The 26,652-nt window shown below is 43.0% G+C and overlaps 1 protein-coding gene across 5 annotated transcripts in view; it reads left to right on the top strand.

Annotated features, from left to right (window-relative positions):
- LOC110520064 (RNA-binding motif, single-stranded-interacting protein 1) overlaps positions 1 to 16,981 on the top strand; it is a 47,427-nt gene extending 30,446 nt beyond the window's left edge. For 2 of the 5 annotated variants that reach the window (XM_021597069.2, XM_021597072.2), the window contains exons 4-14: positions 2,843 to 2,940; positions 6,932 to 7,089; positions 7,905 to 7,984; positions 8,801 to 8,916; positions 9,234 to 9,283; positions 9,452 to 9,539; positions 9,987 to 10,037; positions 11,820 to 11,930; positions 12,224 to 12,301; positions 12,600 to 12,678; positions 14,436 to 16,981. In XM_021597069.2, the coding sequence (XP_021452744.1) occupies positions 2,843 to 2,940; positions 6,932 to 7,089; positions 7,905 to 7,984; positions 8,801 to 8,916; positions 9,234 to 9,283; positions 9,452 to 9,539; positions 9,987 to 10,037; positions 11,820 to 11,930; positions 12,224 to 12,301; positions 12,600 to 12,671 (902 nt within the window). In that variant the 3' untranslated portion in view covers positions 12,672 to 12,678; positions 14,436 to 16,981. The remainder of the gene's footprint in view (positions 1 to 2,842; positions 2,941 to 6,931; positions 7,090 to 7,904; positions 7,985 to 8,800; positions 8,917 to 9,233; positions 9,284 to 9,451; positions 9,540 to 9,986; positions 10,038 to 11,819; positions 11,931 to 12,223; positions 12,302 to 12,599; positions 12,679 to 14,435) is intronic. The other 3 variants (XM_021597073.2, XM_036974339.1, XM_021597070.2) reach the window with 3 other exon arrangements.
- Positions 16,982 to 26,652: the final 9,671 nt, after the last annotated feature.

Genomic DNA, 26,652 nt, shown 5'->3' with positions numbered 1-26,652 from the left:
ATTGTTGCACACAACTCAAGAAGTCATGCTCATAACAACCCCTAGGCTTAAAGCAATAAAAACTCATCACATGCATCTTCATTGAGAGGATACTGTACGTAGGTATCGCAATGACTCGTTGTAAAGCAGGAGATCAGTGTTAAGGCTTTGGAGCTTTGACTTAGACTTCCAGTTTGTGATATGATGACGCAAAGGATTTTCACCATAATCCTCCTAATGCTATTGTACTAAAGACAAAGGCCATGCTAAGGAATGAATGAAGATTCTTGCTTAAGGCCTTCTTGACTCACGCAGTGGGTTTGGCACCCCAATAGTGTCACAGTGTACTGGCTCTGCCTTGTTGAAGTCATTCAGTCATCCAACAGCTATGTGGCTCAGAGGGGCTGGTCTAATCAGGAAACAGACAGACAGGCTGGCAAAAGGCTGCCACTACTTCATGTTATTTTAGTCCCTTTACTGATTGGCTGTCTGTCACTGTGCAGCGCGCTATGGGGGGGATCACAAGAGGAAGTGACAGCTCATGCCCCTCTCTCTGGAGAGTGACAAACAGTCTTGGCTCTGGCTGCAGCCCTGGGCCCAACACCCTGTTCTGACTAGTGAGAAGCGCAATGACATTGAAGCCCAGCCCAGCCAGCACGCACCACAGATGGGCTAGGAATAAGCTTGGTCACTGTCCTGCTGGGGATTATTATACCCTTATTAATCACAGGTGGCGACTGAGAAACATCCTTTCATCTTGCATGACGATTTTTCTTGAACTCACGGCTTGCTTGAAGAAAGGTACCTGAGAAACTCCCCAAAATCCCAACTTGGAAAGCCAAATGAACATTTGCCATTCATAAAAACAAACATCAGAATGTTCCGATTCAGCATATACTTGGTTTGTGCTGTTTATCACCAAGATCAAACTAGAATCTGTCATTAGACTCCACATTGAGCAGAGAGTTTGCTGTGGACCTGTGAGCTTGTTTGATGGTCAAATATAGCAGAGCAGAGGGCAGGGAGGGACTGCAGGTCTGACTCTGGCCTGCATGTAGCCCCAGGGGGACAGTGAACTGACCTGAGCCCTGGGCGTCATCACTGCAATCTGCAGCTTCAGCACCGTTCTCTGCTCCCCTCGGCCGACTACACTACCTCACCACCAGTCACTGACTGACCACCATGGGCCCCTTAGAGGTGGGGGTCAACCACATAACATGGTGGCCTCTGGCTTGGCCTCACTGTGGTGGCTGTCAATCACATCCTGTCACTTTCTGCTTGCTGTAGACGTCAATGTTGACCTGAGATTTAGAGTGCCAACCAAATGGCACACTATTCTCTGTATTTTACGAAGCATGGAGGAGGAGGTGTGATGCTCGGGGGTGCTTTGCTGGTGACACTGTCAGGGATTTATTTAAAATTCAAGGCACACTTAACCAGCTTGGCTACCATAGCATTCTGCAGCGATAACCATCTGGTTTGCGCTTAGTGGGACTATCATTTGTTTGGGACCAAGTCCATATTATGGCAAGAACAGCGCAAATAAGCAAAGAGAAACGACAGTCCATCATTACTTTAAGGCATGAAGGTCAATCAATTCGTAAAGTTTCTTCAATTGCAGTCGCAAAAACCATCAAGCGCTATGATGAAACTGGCTCTCATGAGGAGACCCAGAGTTACCTCTGCTGCAGAGGATAAGTTCGTTAGAGTTACCAGCCTCATAAATTGCAGCCCAAATAAATGCTTCACAGAGTTTACGTAACAGACATCTCAACATCAACTGTTCAGAGAAGACTGCGTGAATCAGGCCTTCATGGTTGAATTGCTGCAAAGAAACCACTACTGAAGGACACCAATAATAAGAAGAGACATGCTTGGGCCAAGAAACACGAGCAATGGACATTAGACAGGTGGAAATCTGTACTTTGGTCTGATGAGTCCAAATTTGAGATTTTTGGCTCCAACCGGTGTGTCTTTGTGAGATGCAGAGTAGGTGTACGGATGATCTCCGCATGTGTGGTTCCCACTGTGAAGCATGGAGGAAGAGGTGTGATGGTGTGGGGGTGCTTTGCTGGTGACACTGTCTGTGATTCATTTATAATTCAAGGCACACTTAACCAGCATGGCTACCACAGCATTCTGCAGCGATAGGCCATTCCATCTGGTTTGCCCTTAGTGGGACTATAATTTATTTTTCAACAGGACAATGACCCAACACACCTCCAGGCTGTGTAAGAGCTATATGACCAAGAAGGAGAGTGATGGAGTGCTGCATTAGATGACCTGCCTCCACAATCACCCGACCTCAACCCAATTGAGATGGTTTTGGATGAGTTGGACTGCAGAGTGAATGAAAGCAGCAAAAAAGTGCTCAGCATATGTGGGAACTCCTTCAACATTGTTGGAAAAGCATTCCAAGTGAAGCTGGTTGAGAGAATGCCAAGAGTGTGCAAAGCTGTCATCAAGACAAAGGGTGGCTATTTTGAAGAATGTAAAAATATTTTTCTTTGTTTAACACTTTTTGGTTACTACATGATTCCATATGTATTATTTAATAGTTTTGATGTCTTCACTATTATTTGACCATGTAGAAAATAGTAAAATAAAGAAAAACCCTTGAATGAGTAGGTGTGTCCAAACCTTTGACTGGTACTGTATATATAAATATGTAAAAATGTAGTGAAGTACTTTTGACTAGGGTCCGTAATTGTTATATGTTTAATTACATTGCCAACAGAAGATAGTAATGATAAAGCTGAATGATGCATTACGTAGCATGGTTGTGCCATGCAGTCTTTCCAGGTAGGCTGTGTAACGCATATAGTGAGAAGTGTCTTGAGTGGTATGGTGTTCTGTCCCTCAGGTTACGGCTTTGTGGACTTTGATAGCCCTGCTGCAGCTCAGAAAGCTGTCACTGCCCTGAAGACCAGCGGGGTCCAAGCCCAGATGGCTAAGGTGAGGGTATGCTTGCAGTCTATTCCTATTCTCACACACTAACACCTGACAATACACAGTCTTCAATGGATTTTGGTAGTCCATTTACAGGCAGTAAAAACCTGACCCACCCAGCATTACATAGATGAATATGTATCTCCCTGCCCGGGTTGCATGTGTACCTCTCAAGTTTGTCTGCAGCCCCCCTGTGACTCTGTGGTCATTGTGCAGTAACATGAGCCCATAGGTGTGTGTGTGTGTGTGTGCGTGTGCTAGCTTGCTTGTGTTTGTGTTAGTGCTCTTGCGTTCATGTGTGTGTTCCTGCCTTTGTGTGTGTGTGTGTGTGCTCTTCCATTTGTGTGTGTGTGCTCTTGTGTTTGCGTGTGTGTGAGTGGTGGTGGTGTGTGTGACAGTTCCTAAAGGCATCCTGTCACACACTTTGGAGGGGCACCAGGGGTGAGTGGCGCCGACAGGCAGACTGTTGGGTGGAGAGAACAGGCTGGTGATACTCTGCGATGACAACAGGGTGACGTGCCGGAGAAGGAATTCCCCCTGGGGACGTGTGTCTAAGCCTCAGCAGGAGCAGAGAGGACTCAGTGTGTCCTTTCTAAAGGAGGCATATAGGGCAGGCCGTATCCTAAATGAGAGCCTATTCCCTATTTAGTGCACTAGGGCCCTGGTCAAAAGTTGTGCCCTATATAGGGAATAGGGTGCCATTTGGGACACATCCAGTGTGTCCTTTCTAAAGGAGGCTCATCTTGTCTGTTCAAAGGGCTCATTTGCACTAGCCTACACTAGCCTTTTTCACTAGCCTTGGGGTGGCAGGTAGCCTAGTGGTTAGAGCATTGGGACCGTAACCGAAAGGTTGCTGGATCGAATTCCCGAGCTGACAAGGTCCAAAAAAACTATCGTTCTGCCCCTGAACAAGGTAGTTAACCCACTGTTCCCCGGTAGGCATTTCCAAACCCGGCTCCGGCCAATTGGGCTTTGCGAGCACAACCAACCAAGGCACAAATTGTTGGGAAATACAGTATATTTTCCTGTTTCCCCGCTCCACATCCAAAGAAGATGTGACGGTCAATGAACGGTGTTCCAGGTCTGGAAAGTCTTAATGGGTTCAGTGCCGACTGGCACTGAGACAAGTTTGATCCCCTTGGTTTTAGGCAGGACAGGTGAAGGCTGCTTTTTGACACAATGCCGAATATTCTTGTCTCCCAGAATCTTAGCTCTAAAATGACTGGAAAATGATTCACACGTGCTTGTATAAACATACAGTATATGTGTACAGTGTAATAAAGTAAAGTGTATAAATTAGATGAGCCATTAGGTTTTTTTCTCAAGCTTCCTGGAAGCATTGCTGTGGAAGTTTGGAGGCAAAAGAGGATGGAAGTAATGTGAAACTTTGACTAAGACTAAGTGGTGAAGAGGGATATTAGTTTGAGAAGCATGAGTCATGAGCCTTGCATTCTGCGTGTAACCGATCTAGCTTGCTGCAGCATTACTCACTGAAGTCACACCAGCTTGTGTCACTTTAAAAAGGCCTGACTTACTAGACAGACTGTAATGAAAGGGTTATGAACAGCGTACATGTAGCAAGTTTGTCCTGTTATAGAATGTCCTTTGAAAGTCCTATGTGTCAGGCAGACTGAGCTGGGTAAAGCATTACTGGAGCAGTTTTGAGGCCAGTTTCTGGTGGGAGTCAATTGGGCAGAGAATTCACATGGTTGGTCTTCAAAGGGCCAGCAGGGGCTGTAATAACTTTGAACAAGGTAGTTTACAATCTTGGACAGAAGAAAGGGATGTAAATCGTTTGGAGATTGCCATGGCAACCGAGCCAGTTATAGTTGTGGAAATCGGGCCCGCAAAGCCTAAACAGGAATCCTCAAAATCCTCTGCTTTTTGACATGCCTCTGTGCACCTATTTAACTTTTAATTAAAATAAAGCCGTTTTGTGAGGAATGCCTAAATTTAATCTAGGCATTGTTCAAGGTAAAGGCCATTTAAAAGTCGGAGCCTTTTCAGTTAACTTTTTCTCGTTATTACCAGGACTTGCTTGGGCTTAATGAACTCCCCAAACAAAGGTATTTTCTTTCTGCCCGGGAAACATTTAATAGGCATTCACTCATTATTATTTCAAAGGCAGGTAGGAAGTCAGCAGATGGGGGTTTCCTGTTGAAAATGTTCTCCTAATGGTATTTCCACCTAGATATGTTCCTTTTCCTAGATGGATTGCATACTTATATTCTCCATTTCTAACATGTTACAGAAGGAGTACAATATAACATAATAATGATACAATGTGTCTGTATCATAATATTGTAAGTGGATAAACTTGTTTAGGATGACGTGAACTTCCCCTACTAATGACAGATGAGTGAGGTCTACTTTCCCACTTATTTTGGACATGAACAGACGATCGTAATAATAAACCTGTGGCCTAAGCACAGCATTTGGAGGGACTCCCTCTCCGGCTAGACAAGCAATTGCCAGGCCACCCCTCCTCCTCCCCTCAACCGCCACTGGCCCTCCTAACCTGCTCCGTAAATTCTCCTAAACCTGCTCCAAAAAGTAAATTTTGACAAAAATCTGTATCCCTTCTAGACATAACCCTCAATGAGCACGCCTTAGTCACAGTACTTGTTTTGCTGGTGACCCCATTCACTGCTGCCCAAACAGATGTCTTATTTTGCCGCCAAATTTCGGTCCCTACGTTTTAAGAGCCGCTTCACACGCACAGAAAGGCTTTTTCTCTCTCTAATTTCTGTCAGATGGTGGCGGAGTTAGGAGTTGATTCGGGGCTTATACTAAGAGAACTCCTATTCGGGATGACTCACGGGTAAACCATGTGGTAATTATTCTACACTCATTCCTCCCTCTGAGCCACTGAAAACATTACTAGTGAAATTCTCTGTGGAATACAGGTCGTGTGTGTTGACTAAGTTAGTTTGATCTTCCGTCTATCGTCTATTCCATACTTTCTGTGTAGGCAGCCTGTGATCCTGAATGGATATCTGTGGCCTATTCAATATAAATGTTTTAAAGGCCATTTAACTGGATGAATGCTTTACCATTACCCTTTAGGTAAGCCATAAAGGATAAAATGGTAAGGCAGTCTTTTTGCCCTTGAATATCATTTGAGTGTGTGTGTGTGTGTGTGTGCGCGTGCGCGTGGTGAGTAGGGAGGATTGTTGCTGATGGCCACCCCCCTCTTTTCATTCTAGAGCGCTTTTTAGAGTTATTAGAGCAGAACACACACACACACACACACACACACACACACACACACCCTTTTGCTGCTGAGTGCTGAAACACACTCCTCCCTTCCTCCATCCATCCCTCCCTCAACTCCTCACCAATCCCTCTGATTGAACACCTCCACTGGGTGCTTTGCTCTGCTGTTCTGTGTGGTGCCAATTCATTGTTCCTAATAGTTGGATGTAGATTTCTCTGTCAGCGTATTAACTTAGTAATCCAATCGAGTGTGTTAGGCTGGGCTCTGGATGCGGCAGGACGCTGATGAATATTAATGGTGAGCGGCTGCTCCCCGGGGACCCGTAGCCGTGTCTTATGTTTCTGCTGATGCTATTGAAATACAGGAAGAAATCAGCTGATGTGGGTCTCAACCAGCCGTGTGCTGCATGCAAATCACTATTCATGGTGACCCTTTATTAGCTAAAAACCCAGGCAGACAAAGACAGCGGAGGTCGAGAGAGGCATCACGGTAGTCAGAGGTCTCAGGGTGTCCCAAATGGCACTCTCTTCCCTATACAGTGCACTACTGGGCCCTGGTCAAGGGCTCTGGACAAACGTAGTGCACTATATAGGGAATAGAGTGCATTTTGGGACACAGACAGAGAGTAGGAATTATTCAAGGGATATGACTGCCGTGCCTGAAACTGAAATTGATGCCAATAAAGAGATGGAGTTGAAGTGTTTGAGATATTTTTTCCAGGTGTGTCAAGGTTGTTCTTAAGTGCCGTTAACACGTCAATGCTTCCTGTCTTTTATCACCATGCAGCAACAAGAACAAGACCCAACCAACCTGTATATCTCCAACCTGCCGCTGTCGATGGACGAGCAGGAGCTTGAGACCATGCTCAAGCCCTTTGGCCAGGTCATCTCTACCCGAATACTGAGGGACTCCAATGGAACCAGTAGAGGAGTGGGCTTTGCAAGGTCAGCCACTAGTAGTAGAATGAACTGGAGCCACAACCCAACATTCCTGAATGGCGTTTTTATTCACGTGACTGAAATTGATAGCCTAAGTGCCGGTCCATTTGTGCTATCACGCCAACTCCTTGTCATTCACTGTCGTGTAAAACCAATGTTTGGCTTGGCAAGGATAGCGACAGAGTTTACAAGAGCACATACAGATCAGACTAAAAATGTATTCTCACGTAATCAAAATTCACAACTACATTGCTTGATTAGAGATAGTTATAGCCATTATAGCCATTGTAGCCCAGGAGTTATTGTATCTCCACTTTTCCCCAGAGAGGATGAGTGAACACACTGTGGTGAGCCGTGGATTTTAATGGACAACGAACAGTTAATGTTTTGAAGTGCCAGTTGAAGATCAGTTTCATTATGACTGGGATGGTGTAATTATAGTGTTAACGTGGGCCTCCTCCTTTCACGCTCACATAACAGGGCACTTGACTGACTAACCTGAAAGGGAGGCCAGGCCCTCGATTCACAAAGCAGAAACACTATCTTTGCTTCATAGGAATGTCTGTCTGTCTATGAGAGGGTGTGTGGTCAAGTCCCTGCCTGCCTGCATGCATGTTACCAATGATCCAGAGCAGAGATATATTTACTACATTACCTTTAGGTCTAGGACCTGCAACCAAGATTAAAGCCCGGGATATTGACCCATTAGAAAAGCATTTATTGGGAAGGTCTGCATTTATATTCCGTCTAAAAACATAAAGCAGTGTAGGATGCCACCATGAGATTCTGCAGTGTAACTTCTCGTCTCCTGCATATTTCAGGATGGAGTCGACAGAGAAATGTGACTCCGTTATCTCTCACTTCAACGGGAAGTTTATTAAGACACCACCTGGAGTTACTGGTAAGGGACTGATTTCTTAAGAACCAATAATTGTTCACCCTTTCAGCAGCTGCACTGGCTCTCAAGGGTCAGCTCTTTTATTAAACAGCTTATATATATAAATTATAGTCAAAGGTGGATTGCCTATTGGTTCATGGGGATGTGAACCAATACAGTGAGTGGTCAAGCAGCGGATCTGTGGTCCTTTCAGGAGGCTGGGTCTGTGTCCAAAAATGTCATCCTTTTCCTTATATAGTGCACTACTGTTGACCAGGGCCCTAGTGAATCAGGTGCCATGGACCCTCTACTAAGAGGCAGAGTGAAGAGCGAGCGGCCTTCTGTGGCTGGAGAGCTGCCTTATTTGCAAGTTTAAGCTATTTAATTGGATTAATCGACTGAAATAGTGTCCACTGGCCCTGCCGCCTTTTTGGAAAGGACAGGGATTACAGGGCCCCAGCTGACAAATGAGATGTCTGTGTTTCTCAGCCGGGCTAAAAAACCACTCCCAGGCTCAGTCAGCTACCATGAATGACTGTATAGTAACATTTACATTTGAGTCATTTAGCAGACGCTCTTATCCAGAGCGACTTACTGGGAGCAATTGGGGTTAAGTGCCTTGCTTAAGGGCACATCAACAGTTTTTCCACCTAGTTTACTCAGGGATTCGAACCAGTGAATTTTTGGTTACTGGGCCAACGCTCTTAACCGCTGGGCTACCTGCCTCCCCAGTAAGCGATCCAGACAGCACCATGCATACTGTAGTAGTGTTTGTGTGATTGTGAAGCCCCTCTCTCTCCCTTTGTCTCTCTCTCTCTCCCTTTCTTTCTTTCTCTCCAGTGCCACCGGAGCCCTTACTGTGTAAGTTTGCTGACGGCGGGCAGAAAAAGAGACAAAGCCAGTATACATTTTTGCAGAACAGCCGTGCGTGGGCTAGAGACGGCGATGCTAGACTGGTGAGTGCTGCTGCCCTTTCGTTTCAGCATGCATGCTAGATGGAGTGGGATTGCTGCACACGGAAGAGCACATCTATAGGAATGGCGTTTAGATGTGTAAAAACTTGTCTCGTTCCAGTTTTAATAAACCAACGTCAAGGTTAAATCCTATACCTAGAACTCTTTGACAGAGTTATGAGGTGTAAGTGCAGTAATCAGTCTCCACAGGTGTCAAGGGGAGATTTGTTTAAGGCTAATGTGACTGTGTGTGTGGGTTGCCTCAGGGTATGAGTTATCTGGTCTCATTTTAGCTCTCTTGTTCTTTTCTATGTCCCCAGGCTGGAATGACCCTCACGTACGACACCACCACAGCGGCTATGCAAAACGGGTAAGAGCCACCGCAACAAATCCACTGTGTTCATATTGCCATTTTTTTTTAAATGTCAATTCAGCATTTTGTTGTTGTTGCCGTACACTGTTAGTAAGGAATCAATCCAATCAAAGTCTCATTTTGTGGCGTGTAGGACTCTAGAAACGTTTGAATTTCCCTCTACAGATTTTATGCGTCTCCATACAGCATCGGAAACAGGATGATTGCTCAAACGTCCATGTCTCCATATCTCTCACCTATCTCCACGTACCAGGTTGGCATCTACCTCATTCAATTGATATGGATGTATGGGTTTGCATGGCTTTGAGTAGCATCTCTATTCTACACAGCCATAATGCACACTTTCTGTAATTGACCAGGTCTATATGTATGTATTAACCTTTTATGACACTTACCTCAGAGGGCTCTCCTTAGAGGGCTGGGGCTGTGAGAGGTCACTATGGCCTTACTCCCTGGACTGTGTCCCACATGGCACCTTATCCCCTAGTGCACTAATTTTGACCAGGGCCTATAGAGATCTGGTCAAAAGTACTGCACAAGTAGTGCACTTTATAGGGGATAGAGTGCCATTTGGGGCATATTCTGTAGTGCTGAGCCAAACAGAGAGGCATGTGAGCTCCTGAAATAGCTCTCTCCCTGTGCCTGCCCTGTGCCCTGTGCTGTGCCAGTGTGTTTACAGAGTGTATGTGTGATGTTCCAGGTACAGAATCCCTCCTGGGTTACTCACCAGCCCTACATCATGCAGCACCCAGTAAGCCCAAATAAACAACCTTTCTTGACCCTCTCTTTCACGCCCCCTGCTTATTTTCTCATCAACTCTTGTCCTTGTTTTCTTCCCTCACCTTGGAATGTAAATGTTTCTCCTTTCTCTTTTCTTCTCTTCTCTTGTTGGAATGTCTTGCTTTTCCTCTCCTTCTCTTCTCTCATTCCCTTCTCTCCTCTCTCTTCTGTTCTTTCTTACTCTGGGCAGGTGTAGATCAGCTGTTTGCAGGTGTTCCCTTTGTTTAGAAAAGAGGAGAACTAGGGAGGTGAAAAGCAGTGTTGTAAAGTACTTAAGTAAAAGTACTACTTAAGTCGTTTTTGGGGGTATCTGTACTTTACTTTACTATTTATATTTTTGACAACTTTTACTTTTACTTCACTACATTCCCAAAGAAAATAATCTACTTTTAACTCCATACATTTTCCCTGACACCCAAAAGTACACGTTACATTTGGAATACTTAGCAGGACAGGAAAATGGTCGAATTGACAGACTTATCAAGAGAACATCCCTGGTCATCCCTAATGTCTCTGATCTGGCGGACTCACTAAGCACATGCTTCTTTTGTAAATGATGTCTGAGTGTTGGAGTGTGCCACAGACTATCTGTAAAAAAAAAATGGTGCTGTCTGGTTTGCTTAATATTTAAAATTTGAAACAATTTATACTTTTACTTATGATACTTACTATTTTAGCAATTCCATTTACTTTTGATACTTAAGTATATTTGAACCCAAATACTTTTAGACTTTTACTCAAGTATAATTTTACTGGATGACCTTCACTTTTACTTGAGTCATTTTCTGTTAAGGTATCTTTACTTTTACTCAATGACAATCGGGTACTTTTCACCACTGGTGAAAAATGAAGATGGATGGTAGTGAGGACACACATACAGGATGTGACTGGGCACTCTGGGATTTACTGGCACTAAGGTGTTGAGAGAAATACTAGAACCAGGATGCCTGACTCTCTTGGTGATGCTCACCACTCACCACAGGACAAGTTGGAAGCGCTTCAAACATCTTGTGTTTGATGACTGATTCCATTTAGTAGGGAGATGAGTAATTGTTGTTCTGTGCCATATAGTCATACCTGATTTTACAAGGAAATAGTGGTTCCCAGTGGGTGTTTTTCTTACAAGTACTTCCATGTGCCCAAGATTGTCAGTGGCTGCTTCCCAAATGCACCCTCTTCCCTATGTAATGCCTATGCCTCTGGTCAAAAGTTGTGCACTATATACAGAATGGAGTGCCATTTGGGATGCATCCAGTGACTTCTATAGTCAGTGTGGCCATAGGATATGAAGTCTGACACACTGAGCTCAGTTGATCTCTCTCTCTCTCGGTCTGAAACCTAAAAGAGGGCATGCCCTTGTGGAATGATACATGATTCAGGAAGGGAAGGGTTTAATCTAGGTATTATTCCAACGTTCTCCAGCTCCACCTATCTGCCCTGACTAGTTCCAGAGACTTAACAGGATGGCTGCGTCTCAAATGGCACCCTATTCCCTTTTCAGTGGACTACTTTCGACCAGGTTCCATAGGGCTCTGGTCAAAAGGAGTGCACTACATAGGAATTAGCGTGCCGGTCTGTCCTTCTTTCTCTCTTACACTGTCTCTCACTCCTCTGTTTATGACATTTTGATCTTGCATGGTATTCGTGGATGTGTGTAGCGTTTATTTGTTATACGTACAAAGAAATATAGGATCCATGAATGTCTGTGTGCCTCTGCTACCGTGCTCTCATCCTCTCACACTCTCTGTCCCAGGGAGCGGTGATATCGCCCTCTATGGACCATACTATGTCACTACAGCCTACATCCATGATGAGCCCTCTCACTCAGCAGATGAGTCATCTCTCCATGGGTAGCACAGGAACGGTGAGAGATCTGGGGTCACAGGGTCAAATACGTCTAAACTGTGTTCATGTGTTGTATAATTAGAGCGAAGGCCGTATGTATCAAGCATCTCAGAGTAGGAGTGCTGATTTAGTATCAGTTTAGCCTTTTAGATCCTAATAAATAAGATAACATGGACTTGATTCTAGACCAGTGCTCCTACTCTGAGATGCTTACATATGGCCCCAGAAGTACATTTGATGTCGGAATCTGTATTATATATAGTGCATTTTAGATGGATGTATGCTAACACAGTTCTGTCCTTCCTTGTGCAGTACATGGCTGCAAACTCTATGCAAGGAGCCTATATTCCCCAGTACACACACATGCAGGCCACAAATGTTCCAGTGGAGGTTTGTGATTAACTTACTATTCATGAATCATATTTTATGCTGTCCTGTACCTTAGCTGTACCTATAGAGCCAGTTTCCCAGACACAGATTAGGTCTAGTTCTGGACTCAAAAGTTATTTCAGTGGAGAATCTCCATTAACAATGATTTTTAGTCCAGGACTAGGTCTGTGAAACTGGCCCATAAGATTTTAGCTATACTTACTACTTGGTTGTTTATAGATGCTAGATTAAAGAGGCAATTCACGTAGATAACACTTCATGTATTTATAGATGGTAAACTGCTTCATTTTCCTTCCAGGACAACAGTCAGCAACAACAGGTGGAGTCATCAAGTGATCATTCCCCTTACACCTACCAACAAACAAAGTAATACGGAGGTACAGTCAGTGTGGGATCTTTTCCTTATGTCATACATGCTGTGCATCTCAAATGGCACCCTATTCCCTATATAGTACACGAGTACAGATAGGGCTCTGGTCAGACTTAGTGCACTACATATGGAATATGGTGCCATTTGGGACCAGGGTCTTCAGCCTAGCCTATATGGTTGTGGGTAAATGTTTTATATTATGAAGTGGCTTGTTTGGATCCTGGATGCTGATTGGTTGATAGCAGGGAGTTATTCACCACAATCCCCAGGTAATGCCTGTTAACAGTTCCATGTCAATTGTCAATGCGCGTCCACTGTGCCACAGCCCAGCCAGGCCGTTCATAAACGTAATCTCCCCTGGCAAAAGGCATTAAGACCTTATGGTCCCATGTGACTCAGTTGGTAGAGCGTAGCGCTTGCAACGCCAGCCTTGTGGGTTTGATTCCCACGGGGAGCCAGTACAAAAAATCTATGCACCCCTTACTGTAAATTGCTCTGGAAAAGAGTGTCTGCTAAATGACTAAAATGTACATTTCCCCATGCGTGTAAGCCTAGCATTAGGTTTGTCTAAACTTTGCTGCCTGCCTCTCTGACATGTGCAACAATGTTGCAATCTCCCCTGTGCCATATGAACATGTCCAAAAGAGACTGACGGCTTCTCTGAGCCAGGCGAATTCATTTATCAGGATCATTAGAGTGGATATATCCATAGAAATTGCAATATAAACAAAGGTAAAACAAACAAATGCACAGAGTCTGCTGTCATTTCAGCTGCCGGGTGTGATTGTGAGTTATTATTAGTTGGCTAGCTAGCAAAGCAGAAGTAGCTAGCCTACGTAGCTACATGCCAATGATTTGTTTGGCATAGCAGCCATTGCAAATAGAATGAATAAAATGAGTGGCCTGCCTGTTTGGCTAGCAACTTCACAATCTCAGAACTAACAACTGGCTTTTCCTCAGACTATATCGTCTGGTGGAAGGATGAAAGAAAATGAATTTACTCATTAAAATAAATGTTTTAATGAAAACATATTGTTAATCTTTTTTTAATGTTGGAAATCGTCATAGCCTATAAACTCCCCCCTAAGGGCTGTTTCCCCAGGCCTTTCTCTCCACATTGGGCCTAAGAACAACTCTTAGTCGGGAGTTATTCGCAACGATAATCCCCGCCTTCTCATGCCTTATTGCTTAATGATCGGTTTTCAAATTCTGATTGACCAAACAGCAAGTTACAAGTGACGAAATCGGGGTTTGTGTGTGTTCAGACAGCAGTAAATTGCTGACATGGCTAGTTGTCATAGTAATGACGGTTGTGTGCGCAGTGGTGCAGGCTAATTAGAGGTGGTGCTCGTGCTTCCTATCACTCAAGAGGTTAGCAAGCTAACGTAACAACAATGCCTGCCATGGACGTTTCCCAGTTTCTTTGAATGTTCAAAATCATAGTGTAAGAACACTTTTAAAGCCTCATAGGATAAGATGATACAACTTTCAAAACGAGTACTTTTTGGCTAGCCACACCAGTCAACTAGCTAGCTAGGTAGCTGTTTAGCTCTCTAGCATGTTCACTAATTTGTTTGTAAACAATTAACATCTAGTTATCTACCACATGTTCTTGTCAAACTGTAAACAGAGTAGCTAGTGAGCAACACGATATGCCAAATAACAGTCTAAAAATTAGGATTTAAGTCACTTCAAACTGCAAATGTGCACAAGGCTTTAGTACCAGAGTGTACAATCATTTAACTGTCTTGGTTGTGTCCTCAGGTGTGGTAGGAGCCCAGAAGACAGAGTGGGATGACAGTTGAAACAATCATGGCTGCTTCTGGTGATGGATTGTGCGTTAAGGATTTATCCCCATTTTGTACAGAATTCTGCAATGATTTACTTTTGTTTGTGATAAGAAAAACAAGTGAGACAATTTTGGTATGTCCCATGAGGTGCAAATAAGTGATTCATTTCATCCAAGGATTCAAATTCTCTAAAAAAAAAATAAGAAAAAGTAGTTGTATTTTACTAAAGAAAGAATGTTTATTTTTTACCAAGAATTGTCACATGGATGCAAGAACCTATAGAGGATCATGTGACTTGTTGTTTATGGTGCATGGTAGTAAAGATGTCTTTTGTTAATATTTTTTATAATTTTAATTGAGTTTTTCCTCTTATTTTGTACTGAAATAGAATTTTCTGAAGTTGTATTATTTATCTTGAAAATGATGTTTTGTGCTTGCTGTGTGAGTGTTGCTATGGTGACGTGTTAAATGTTTCTTATTGTAAAGTGATGTATCTTAGTGGTCTAGATTGATCTTTCCATCTAGACTACAGTAGCTGTATAGGCAACCTCCTAGGCTAGAAATGAGGAAGTCATGGTGAGAGCTATTGCCTTGTAAATCAGTGAAATAGGGCTTTTCCTTTGGATATAGCAAAATAAATCTGCTGTGTTTAAATGTTCTTGCTTTTCCCCTCTGAAAATGAATCTAAAGTAGAAGTTTTCGAGAAAAAAATGTTTAGAGTGAAATTACCCCTAAATCTGATGATGTTTTAATAGAATGTAATGTTTGTATAATCACAGGGCCTTAAATGTCTCTGGTTGTTTGAATGTGCTAGAAATTCTGTTGAATTATCACATTTTGAATCTTGCCTTTTTTGATTACTTGGTGTTGTAGATTAGCCTAAAATTAGCTTCTAGGGGTGGGGATGGAATAAGGGAGGGTGTGGTTGTGTCTTTTTGGGGGATTTTGTTGTTCTTTTTCACTTTCAGTTGAAATGCAAAGAGGCAAACTTCGATTTATCAAAGCCTTCCAGTGCAACTTACGTTTAATGGAGTTTTAGTTGGGGAAAAATGAGATGAATATGTAGATATTATTGCACCCAGCTCTTTGATAGGAAACAAACAAGCTCGGCACTTTCAATTATGATTTACTTCACCAAAGAACTGTGAGCTAGTAAATTGAGGAAATAGTTTAATTTCTCTTTCTAACCAGGATGTAATTGACTTTTTGCCAGACTAGATTGCAGTTTGGAGAATGTGCCTTTTTTGTACATTTACATTCAGTTGTCATACGTGTTATGGGAAAATATGGACACAAACAAGCATGAAGGACGATTTGGATCCAACAAGTGCCACACACTGATTTCGTCACTACAGAAAAATGGAAAATGCAACGTTATCAAACGAATTGAACCAGGAAAGAAGACAGTTTGAAACTATGAAATTTCAAAAAATACAATAATAATTTGTTTTAACATTGTGCAACAGAATGTTATTGCTAAAGTTTGATAATTTTTTATCATAGTAGATTTGAACAGGCTTTATGATTAAGTTGTCTTCCAGAAGCCTGTGTTCTGGCCAATAGATGGTATGTTCTGGCCTGATGGTTGCACAGACCGACCAGTTATCTACCTCAGAGTTTACTTTCTCCTCTGTATTGAGCCGGGTTAGCAGGTCCAGCCCGCCCTTCCAGACCAAACGCCATGCTCAGGAGCTGGCAATATACACTTGTTTTCTTTCAGGTTGTTTTTAATACTTTTTGATTTTCTTCACAATAATTGTCATTCGGAGGAAAATTGTGCGTTGAGCGTGTTTTAGTTGTTCAGAATTTCAGTTTCATAGTTTCAAAAGTAGAACTGCTGCTTTCATCACAATTCCAGATTCCAGAGGCTAATAAAAGTGGTTGAAGATAAATAAAAGCTGAAAGTTGTGGTATTTCCTGGATCTGTGCTCCTGAGAACATCATTGTTGCTTTGTCAGAGTCCAGACAGGCTTGCAGCAGCATTTCCTCTGCAGTCAGCTTCAGTTGAGTTACCAAAGTAAAGGGCCATTGTGACTATACTGGAGATTTCTATGAAACGCCTGAGACTGATAACTAATACTGTTGAATTATTGTGAGGGTTATGCTGCTAGTAATGTCTGAACCAAGTGCCAAACTGCGTCTGGGTCAAGAGTTGGAAGGGTGCATAAAGAAGGAAAAGCTCATTTAATTAACCATCATGTTAAATAGTCATTCAGTTATATTGAAAAGTAGTAATTTATGAAGACAGAAGTTTTGTACAGATCGTTTGAAGAAACAAAAGATTTTCATAGAGATATCTATATAAGAGTAAATATTATACTTTATTATTATTTTTTTTTTTACATGTGCCACACATTTGCCAGTGGTAACTTGTATGTCCAGTTTATGAAAACTTTCCTCTATATTTTTGTTTTGTAGAGTTTGTTAAAGCCAAAAATATTTTTTTCAGTACATTGTTACTTAAGCGTTATTTCTGTTCATTTCTTCGAATTTAAAAAAAAATAAAAACTTCCATTGGAATTGTTGTTTTTTGTTGTTTTGACTTTCTGTGTTGGTGTAAGAGAGGAGAGGTGGTATTATATTGATCTCTGACTGTTGTATTTCCCTGGATTCTTGCCCATAGTAAACATACACCCTCAGAGCTGAGACAATTGCTTATGAAGAGCTTGTTCATTTCCTAGCAACATGACAACAACAAAAAAACAATTATAAATTACCATCATTTACGTTATAGGATCTCTATGCCTAAAACAGTCCAGGCCGAATTCCCCGAAGTAATTGTCTTTGGATGTAAAATATTGTTTCACTGTCTTTGCCTCCCTCTTTCTTGCTGATCAACACCCCACCCCACCAGTCCACTGTGGAGTCTGTATTGGAGGTACTTCATTTGACCAATGGGAGCTGCTCCTGCTCTATACAAACATACATTTTGAGAGTTACATTTATCAGTAACAATTGGAAGACAAATTAAAGGATATATTGAAAACATATGACTTTGAAGATTTAAATAAACCGTTTTATTAGCTTATTTTATTTTATTTTCTTACAGTGAAATGTGTCAAGACCAGAAAAATTTGAAGCATATCAGAAAACTAGCATATCTTTGAAAAGTGAATTATATATTAACCTTTTATTTTTGTCTCTTTTTGTAAATGATACCCTTGACCTCTGTTTCCACAGATAAGGTGCTGAAGGAAAACAATTTCAGCAGTTCCCGCTGACACAGCCTTTGCAGTGTTTTTCTTGTGGATCTTCCTCACAAAGCCAAAAGCTTTCAGGAAATGATTGGAGCGACAGTACAACATGGCCTGTATAGGCCTGTCTCCTTAACAGCGACTGGCTCACCAAGGCCAGGGAGTGAGATTAATCCTACAGTAGCAATTTCCTCAGAGCACATGAGAATTCTAGTCATTGGTCTCAACACACTGACACTCTGACCTTCCCTCACATAGAGTTGAGATTGACACTGCTCTCTCTTACAATGAAGATATGTGACACATTTCCTCGCGCGACAGAGGGGTAACTTATCTATGAGGTCCATTACCTTTGCAAATGACAGGCTCAAGAAAAGGAAATTGGATAAATGGGGTAGAATCATACCGTGTCAATCCAACCCAATTCATATAACTCTGGCAATGCAATTTATCATGAAACTTTTGTCTGTTTTATTTCTCATCTTGTGCACTGTTTTGTAAATCCGCTATGGAGGCAATCTAATCAATATACCAGGACTCACTGCTCTAGTCTGTCATTAGAATGCCTGAACAGACCTTACTGTTGAAGAGACCTTCTGTTGAGTTGGACATACAGTGTGTTTGGCACTAGCACATTCACAGCCCTGAGGGTGAGGGCAGTGTAGAGATTATCATCAACACCATCTCCCGGTCACGGTGTTAACATGCATGTCCCTGTCTCCGCCAGGGTGAGTGGTGACAGGAGGGAGGCTAGAGGGACTGGGCCTTGGAGAGGGCTGTGGCCAGGCCTGGGTGGGTGGTGGATGGGAGGGAGGATAGAAGGACAGGAGCTTGGAGAGGACCATAGTGGCCAGGCCCTGGACTGGCAGATGGGTCTTCCTGGTCTCCTGCAGGGTGTGGTGCCACCCGACGGGAAGCCATGAGCAGCAGACCGACAAGGGGCCAGATCCATGCTGCAGCTGTCTGTGGCTTGCAGCCAGCTGCGTCTACTGTACAAGCCGGGCACGCCTTCTGCCTCCACCATAACTATATCATACTACCCGTTCTGCCCTTTCGTCTGGCTGCAGGTAATAACAGCACAGCAGCTCTCCAAGAGGAGCCATCTCAACAAAGGTATAATGATTGTGCCATCTACGAAAAATCGTGTCTTCTGTTCCACCAAAGTATGTGGCGTTTATACAGGGAGAGGACAAAGAGCTCTTGATCTTTTCTGGACTTTTCTGAAACATCAACCTCCGGCATCTCAGTGGAGAGTGAACTAACAGTGGTATCTTTCTATCTGACCATTATGTTTGATCTGTTACATTTAACATTCCGATGACGTTGAATGGCTGGGTGTATTGCTCTTCTGCTCTGTCTTCACTCACAGAGGTTCAATCTAAAACATTTTCTCGGTATCAGGTCCTGGAGGGCTCCTGAAGATAATAACTGTAGATCCATATTTACTGTAGGGGAGAGTGTGGTAAGTTGAACTGCCCTTGTTTCTAGGAAACCATACACAAAAATTAATGACTTGATAATTTGACCAATTATTTAGGAAGAGGCCATCATTTAATGGAATGTGTGAAGGAAGAAACCACATGGAAAAAGGGGTAAGCAGGTAAAAAAAAGTTTCACCAAGTCAAATTAAAACATTTTGTGTTAGAGGTTTCATGATACTTGTATCTATCTTTAATTGTAATTATAGGGTCTCTATAAGCTTCAATATGACATCTTAAACCTAGCGTGAAAGTGCATCCTTGTTGCTGTGTGGACTAATATAGTCCAAATGTTCAAAGTACCGCTGCAATGCATTATATTTTTACAGTGAACACTGTCCGAGTGAGGCTACAATACATTGAGTTTCACAGAGAAGCTGTGAAGCCAGTTGTAGCCTATTGCTATTAACCTCTAAAAGTCTAAGCCATTGGGGGAGGTTTCTACTAAACTAAGATATGGAATTGTTTTAAGATGGTCCTACAGTACCATGGATCATTTAGGTATTTGATTTTGAATTTTAGGACCCCTTTAGGTATCAAAGAAATATTGAGCCTTTACTGCTATAGCCCATAGAAAGACATTGAACAACACTTTCATAAATGGCATGAAGAACAGCAATAAAATGAATCATAAGGAATACGTTTTTGAAGTGTCTGTCCTATATACTAGGAGATATAAGAAACCTCAAGAAATATTAGAGTTTTTTTGGATGCATATTTAACCCCTTATTTTTGTTGGAACAAAACTACCCCTGTATTTTCATCCATTCGTATGGGACAAGAGTCCCGTGACTCTTGTGGGGATCATAGAGCAAAACGGAGAACACCATCGTGTTTGTGAGAGTCTCCCCTTTCCACAGTGTAGCCCAAACAGTTCGGACGCTACAGACAGAAGTTGGCACATCAGTGTTACCGGCTTCAGATGAGTCCTGTGGGACTTGAGGGGGATGTGGAGCAAAAAGGAGAACACCATCGTGTTCGCGAGAGTCCGTAGGCCAAACCGTTTGGACACTACAGACGTTTCTGTGAGAAGACCACCTCCCACCTGCTGTGTACCGGACAAAACCGTGCCTGACAGGCGAGGGCAAAGGACACTGTCTACAGGTGTTGCCCCCGGCTACCGCTAGCTACCGGTACACAGCAGGTGGGAGACTGGGTGACACTGTGTGCTAGCACCACTGTGCACTAGCTAGCTTGTTTAGGTTGGTAGCTTGGTTAGCTATCTAGGACACGGCGTCGCCCCTGCCTCCTGCCTTCTGGGTACTCCTTAGGAGCAGCTGGCTAAGCTAGCACACAATGTCGTTCGCTCCCGCCTGCCGAACACCGTCCCTGGCGTCATTAACAGAACTGAGGGAAAACAGTCCCTGACAGGCAGGGGCAAAGGACATTCTACCGGTGTGTACCAGCTACAGTTGTCGCCCCCGCCTCTTCCTCTTCTGTGGGGTTTATCGGCTGTTGGCATCCAACGTTATGGTGGATTACCGCCTTCTACTGTACTGGAGCGTCCCTGCCTTCCACCAATGTACTGGAGAGTCCCTGCCTTCCACCAATGTACTAGAGCGTCCCTGCCTTCCACCAATGTACTGGAGCGTCCCTGCCTTCCACCAATGTACTGGAGCGTCCCTGCCTTCCACCAATGTACTGGAGCGTCCCTGTCTTCCACCAATGTACTGGAGCGTCCCTGCCTTCCACCAATGTACTGGAGCGTCCCTGTCTTCCACCAATGTACTGGAGCGTCCCTGCCTTCCACCAATGTACTGGAGCGTCCCTGTCTTCCACCAATGTACTGGAGCGTCCCTGCCTTCCACCAATGTACTGGAGCGTCCCTGCCTTCCACCAATGTACTGGAGCGTCCCTGTCTTCCACCAATGTACTGGAGCGTCCCTGTCTTCCACCAATGTACTGGAGCGTCCCTGCCTTCCACCAATGTACTGGAGCGTCCCTGTCTTCCACCAATGTACTGGAGCGTCCCTGTCTTCCACCAATGTACTGGAGCGTCCCTGTCTTCCACCAATGTACTGGAGCGTCCCTGCCTTCCACCAATGTACTGGAGCGTCCCTGTCTTCCACCAATGTACTGGAGCGTCCCTGCCTTCCACCAATGTACTGGAGCGTCCCTGTCTTCCACTAATGTACTGGAGCGTCCCTGTCTTCCACCAATGTACTGGAGCGTCCCTGCCTTCCACCAATGTACTGGAGCGTCCCTGTCTTCCACCAATGTACTGGAGCGTCCCTGCCTTCCACCAATGTACTGGAGCCTCCCTGTCTTCCACCAATGTACTGGAGCGTCCCTGTCTTCCACCAATGTACTGGAGCGTCCCTGCCTTCCACCAATGTACTGGAGCGTCCCTGTCTTCCACCAATGTACTGGAGCGTCCCTGTCTTCCACCAATGTACTGGAGCGTCCCTGTCTTCCACCAATGTACTGGAGCGTCCCTGCCTTCCACCAATGTACTGGAGCGTCCCTGTCTTCCACCAATGTACTGGAGCGTCCCTGTCTTCCACCAATGTACTGGAGCGTCCCTGCCTTCCACCAATGTACTGGAGCGTCCCTGTCTTCCACCAATGTACTGGAGCGTCCCTGCCTTCCACCAATGTACTGGAGCGTCCCTGTCTTCCACCAATGTACTGGAGCGTCCCTGCCTTCCACCAATGTACTGGAGCGTCCCTGTCTTCCACCAATGTACTGGAGCGTCCCTGTCTTCCACCAATGTACTGGAGCGTCCCTGCCTTCCACCAATGTACTGGAGCGTCCCTGTCTTCCACCAATGTACTGGAGCGTCCCTGTCTTCCACCAATGTACTGGAGCGTCCCTGCCTTCCACCAATGTACTGGAGCGTCCCTGTCTTCCACCAATGTACTGGAGCGTCCCTGTCTTCCACCAATGTACTGGAGCGTCCCTGTCTTCCACCAATGTACTGGAGCGTCCCTGCCTTCCACCAATGTACTGGAGCGTCCCTGTCTTCCACCAATGTACTGGAGCGTCCCTGCCTTCCACCAATGTACTGGAGCGTCCCTGTCTTCCACCAATGTACTGGAGCGTCCCTGTCTTCCACCAATGTACTGGAGCGTCCCTGCCTTCCACCAATGTACTGGAGCGTCCCTGTCTTCCACCAATGTACTGGAGCGTCCCTGCCTTCCACCAATGTACTGGAGCGTCCCTGTCTTCCACCAATGTACTGGAGCGTCCCTGTCTTCCACCAATGTACTGGAGCGTCCCTGCCTTCCACCAATGTACTGGAGCGTCCCTGTCTTCCACCAATGTACTGGAGCGTCCCTGTCTTCCACCAATGTACTGGAGCGTCCCTGCCTTCCACCAATGTACGGATGCGGAGGATTGAGACACAGCCCATGTAAAAGAAACAGACATATCTAGCTTAAACTGATGTTTTTTTTTATTATGTTACTTAGATTGTCGCAATCTTAAGGATGATACTAAAGAATGTGAAAGAATGTTGTGCATGTTTACTATTGTCTGGTTGTGTTCATGAGTTTGTTATTAAAGAATGTGAAACAATGTTTACTGCTCTTCATTAAATCGTGCATGGCTATTTATATTTTATATAGGCCTACATTCGTTCATGTGGGCAGGTATGTTTACTGCTTTTCATTCAATCACGTATGGCTATAAATATTGTATAGGCCTATAAATTTGTTGATATGGGCAAAATATTGTTTATATAGCCTACATAAATTGGTTCAGTTATGGCCTAAAATAAATGTATTGGTATGGGCAGAATATTTTAGATATATAGATACAGTACCAATCAAAAGTTAGGACACACCTACTCATTCAAGGGTTTTTCCTTATTTTTACTTTTTACATTGTAAAATAATAGTGAAGATATCAACACGATGAAATAACACATATGGAATCATGTATTAACCAAAAAAGTGTAGTAACCAAAATATACTTTATATTTGATATTCTTCAAAGTAGCCACCCTTTGCCTTGATGACAGCTTTGCACACTCTTGGCATTCTCTCAACCAGCTTCATGAGGTAGTCCTGGAATGCATTTCAATTAACAGGTGTACCTTATAAAAGTTCATTTGTGGAATGTCTTTCCTTCTTAATGCGTTTCAGCCAATCAATTGTGTTGTGACAATGTAGTGGTGGTATACAGAAGATAGCCCTACTTGGTAAAAGATCAAGTCCATATTTTGGCAAGAAATATGCCGCTCGGTCATTGCTCATCCATATATTTATGTGTACATATTCTTATTCCATCCCTTTACTTAGATGTGTGTGTATTAGGTAGTTGTGGAATTTTTTGATTACTTGTTAGATATTGCTGTACTCTCAGAACTAGAAGCACAAGAATTTCGCTACACTCGCAATAACATCTACTAACCATGTGTATGGGACCAATACAATTTGATTTGAGAACAGCTCAAATAAGCAAAAAGAAATGAAAGTCCATCATTACTTTAAGACATGAAGGTCAGTCAATACAGAACATTTCATGAACTTTAGAAGTTTCTTCAAGGGCAGTCGCAAAAACCATCAAGCATTATGATGAAACCGGCTCTCATGAGGGCTGAACAGGAAAGGAAGACCCAGAGTTACCTCTGCCGCAGAGGATAAGTTCATTAAAGTTAACTGCACCAGATTGCAGCCCAAATAAATGCTTCACAGAGTTCAACTAACATACACATCTCAACATCAACTGTTCAGAGGAGACTGAGTGAATCAGGCCTTCATGGTTGAATTGCTGAAAAGAAACCACTACTGAAGGACGCCAATAATGAGACTTGCTTGAGCCAAGAAACATGAGCAATGGACATTAGACAGGTGGAAGTCTGTCCTTTGGTCTGATGAGTCCAAATTTGAGATTTTTGGTTCCAACCGCCTTGTCTTTGTGAGACGCAGAGTAGGTGAACGGATGATCTCAGCATGTGTGATTCCCACAGTGAAGCATGGAGGAGGAGGTGTGATGGTGTGGGGGTGCTTTGCTGGTGACACTGTCAGTGATTTATTTAGAATTCAAGGCAGACTTAACCAGCATGGCTACCACCTGGTTTGTGCTTAGTGGGACTATAATTTGTTTTTCAACAGGACAATGACCCAACAAACCTCCAGGCGGTGTAAGGGCTATTTGACCAAGAAGGAGAGTGATGGAGTGCTGCATCAGATGACCTTGCAGAGTGAAGAAAAAGCTGCCAAAAAGTGCTCAGCATATGTGGGAACTCCTCGTGAAGCTGGTTGAGAGAATGCCAAGAGTTTGCAAAGCTGTCATCAAGCCAAATAATTTTTAAATGTTTTTTTTTATATAACCTTTATTTAACTAGGCGAGTCAGTTAAGAACAAATTCTTATTTACAATGATGGCCCACCCAAAGTGTTGCTACTTTGAAGAATCTCAAACTTAAAACATATTTTGATTTGTTTAACACTTTTTTGGTTACTGCATGATTCCATATTTGTTATTTCATAGATTTGATGTCTTCACTATTATTCTACAATGTAGAAAATTGCAAAACTAAAGAAAAACCCCTGATTGTGTGTGTGTGTGTGTGTGTGTGTGTGTGTGTGTGTGTGTGTGTGTGTGTGTGTGTGTGTGTGTGTGTGTGTGTGTGTGTGTGTGTGTGTGTGTGTGTGTGTGTGTATTCTTTTGTAAATATATTCTGTTAATAGTTCAATAGTTCACTGCCCTCATCTCACCAGAATATTGTCTATCAATTCATTCATATGGTTACAGTATATGAAGGCTGAAGGCTAAAAACAGCCTATACTATATCTAGAGCTATAAATAATGTATTTTCTTTGCAAATAGACGCAGGCAAGACGCAAGCAAACTTGGTCCTAGATATATGTTGTTGTTAAAACCAATATATCTCTCCTCACCGATGTCAATGACTGAATGGAGGGTTATTGAATTGTGCATGTGATTAGATTGTATTTGAATGATGTAAATAGCCTAATGATAATGATGATGACGGAGTGAGCCTAGTAATAGATTGACTGCAGTTCCTTTAATCATAGGCTATTGTTACTTTGTGTCTCTAAAATCACAATGTTTCCATTTCTATAGCCATGTGACAGTCTATTGGGATAAGTTGAGCCAATGGTTGAGCCAAAAGCAAGTTGAGCAAATGTAAGTGTTTTCTTCCCTGGCATAACGCAAGGCATTATCTCTGGGATATGAGGTACCAACAGGGCCTGGGCTATGTTAAAAGTGTTTTTTTAAGTACAAAGTGTTTGTTAGGTGTTAAGCCTTTGTTAAAAGGTGCTTAAAATGATTAAAGACAACAAAAAAAAAACAGTGTGATTGTGTTGAATTGTGTTTGGGAAATAACGATGTTGGTTGAGTATACATTACATTTACATTTACATTTACATTTACATTGAGTATAGAAATGTGTAGGTGGCTTAACTTACCCTGTCTTGAGGCACAATTTACCCCATACGTGCCAAGACACAACTTTTTTGGAATTGTAATGCTTACATTTATTCTGATTCTTTCTAGGGATACACAACATCCTGAAATATATGTAGATATCTTTGTTAGAAAAAATTATATATTTCCCTTGGCAGACTGATGCTGAATAAAGATATTCTCGATTTACCCCATTCTCCCCTACATATTAAGTACGTGTGAGATATCAATCACAGTCTTGTCCATAGCTAGTGTGGTGACTTATATTAAATATATTCCAAGTCCCAACTATGCAGATTGGATGTTATTAAACCCCAAAAGAATTTCTGGCATCGCCGAATAACTTTTGGAGTGGACATGCAGCAGACATTGCGTCTATGCTCCCTGTTGATTTGGTCTTGTTTATTAATGCAGTGTCTCTAATCTTCTTTTGTCTAGAACTGGCTTTCACGTACCCCACTGAGCACTCTGCCATTCCAGCTCTCACCAACGGTCTTCTCACTTCTTCAAGTCTCACATCTTGTTTTTTCAGCCACATCCTGGTCAACTCAGCAGAATCACTGGGAGTTTTGCATTAATTAATGAGACAATAACGTTATTCATCATTTGAGTCATGGTAGGCCTTACAAGTAAGGATCGGGCTATTCAACCTACAACTTAATGGAATTTATTGTGCTTCATATTTACATCCAATTGCTCATTAATTTCAGTTGAATTTATGTAAAAATATGTTCCTGTGTGACTGTATATTTTTCAAAACATAATGAGGCACTCTAGGCAGAATGTGATACCACTGGGTTGCAATCACTGAAATCTAGACATTTATGCAGTTATGGCACCATCTAGAGGCTTTATGGGTTATTCTCCAAACCAATATCCTCATGGGGCCCCTACTCCTGTGGCAAAACAAAACATAACCAAATATCCTTCTCCACAATCCATAATAAAGCAATTGAAAATGAAATCGAATGTAATCAACGTAATGCTATTCTTCAACTTCACTAATAATGTCAACAGTATGCAGCTAAGCAATATCATGCAATTCACAAATTAGTTTCAGCATGATCATTTGTTTAGACACGCTTCAACCACTCTTGAGTCTGAACTTTGCTCCCGTCTACTTTTTGAGGGAGCATGATAAT

This window comes from Oncorhynchus mykiss, chromosome 3 (genome assembly GCF_013265735.2).
Source record: "Oncorhynchus mykiss isolate Arlee chromosome 3, USDA_OmykA_1.1, whole genome shotgun sequence".
NCBI lineage: Eukaryota > Metazoa > Chordata > Actinopteri > Salmoniformes > Salmonidae > Oncorhynchus > Oncorhynchus mykiss.
The sequence above is the reverse complement of the archived record's forward strand: the minus strand, read 5'-3'. Positions and strand labels throughout refer to the sequence as shown.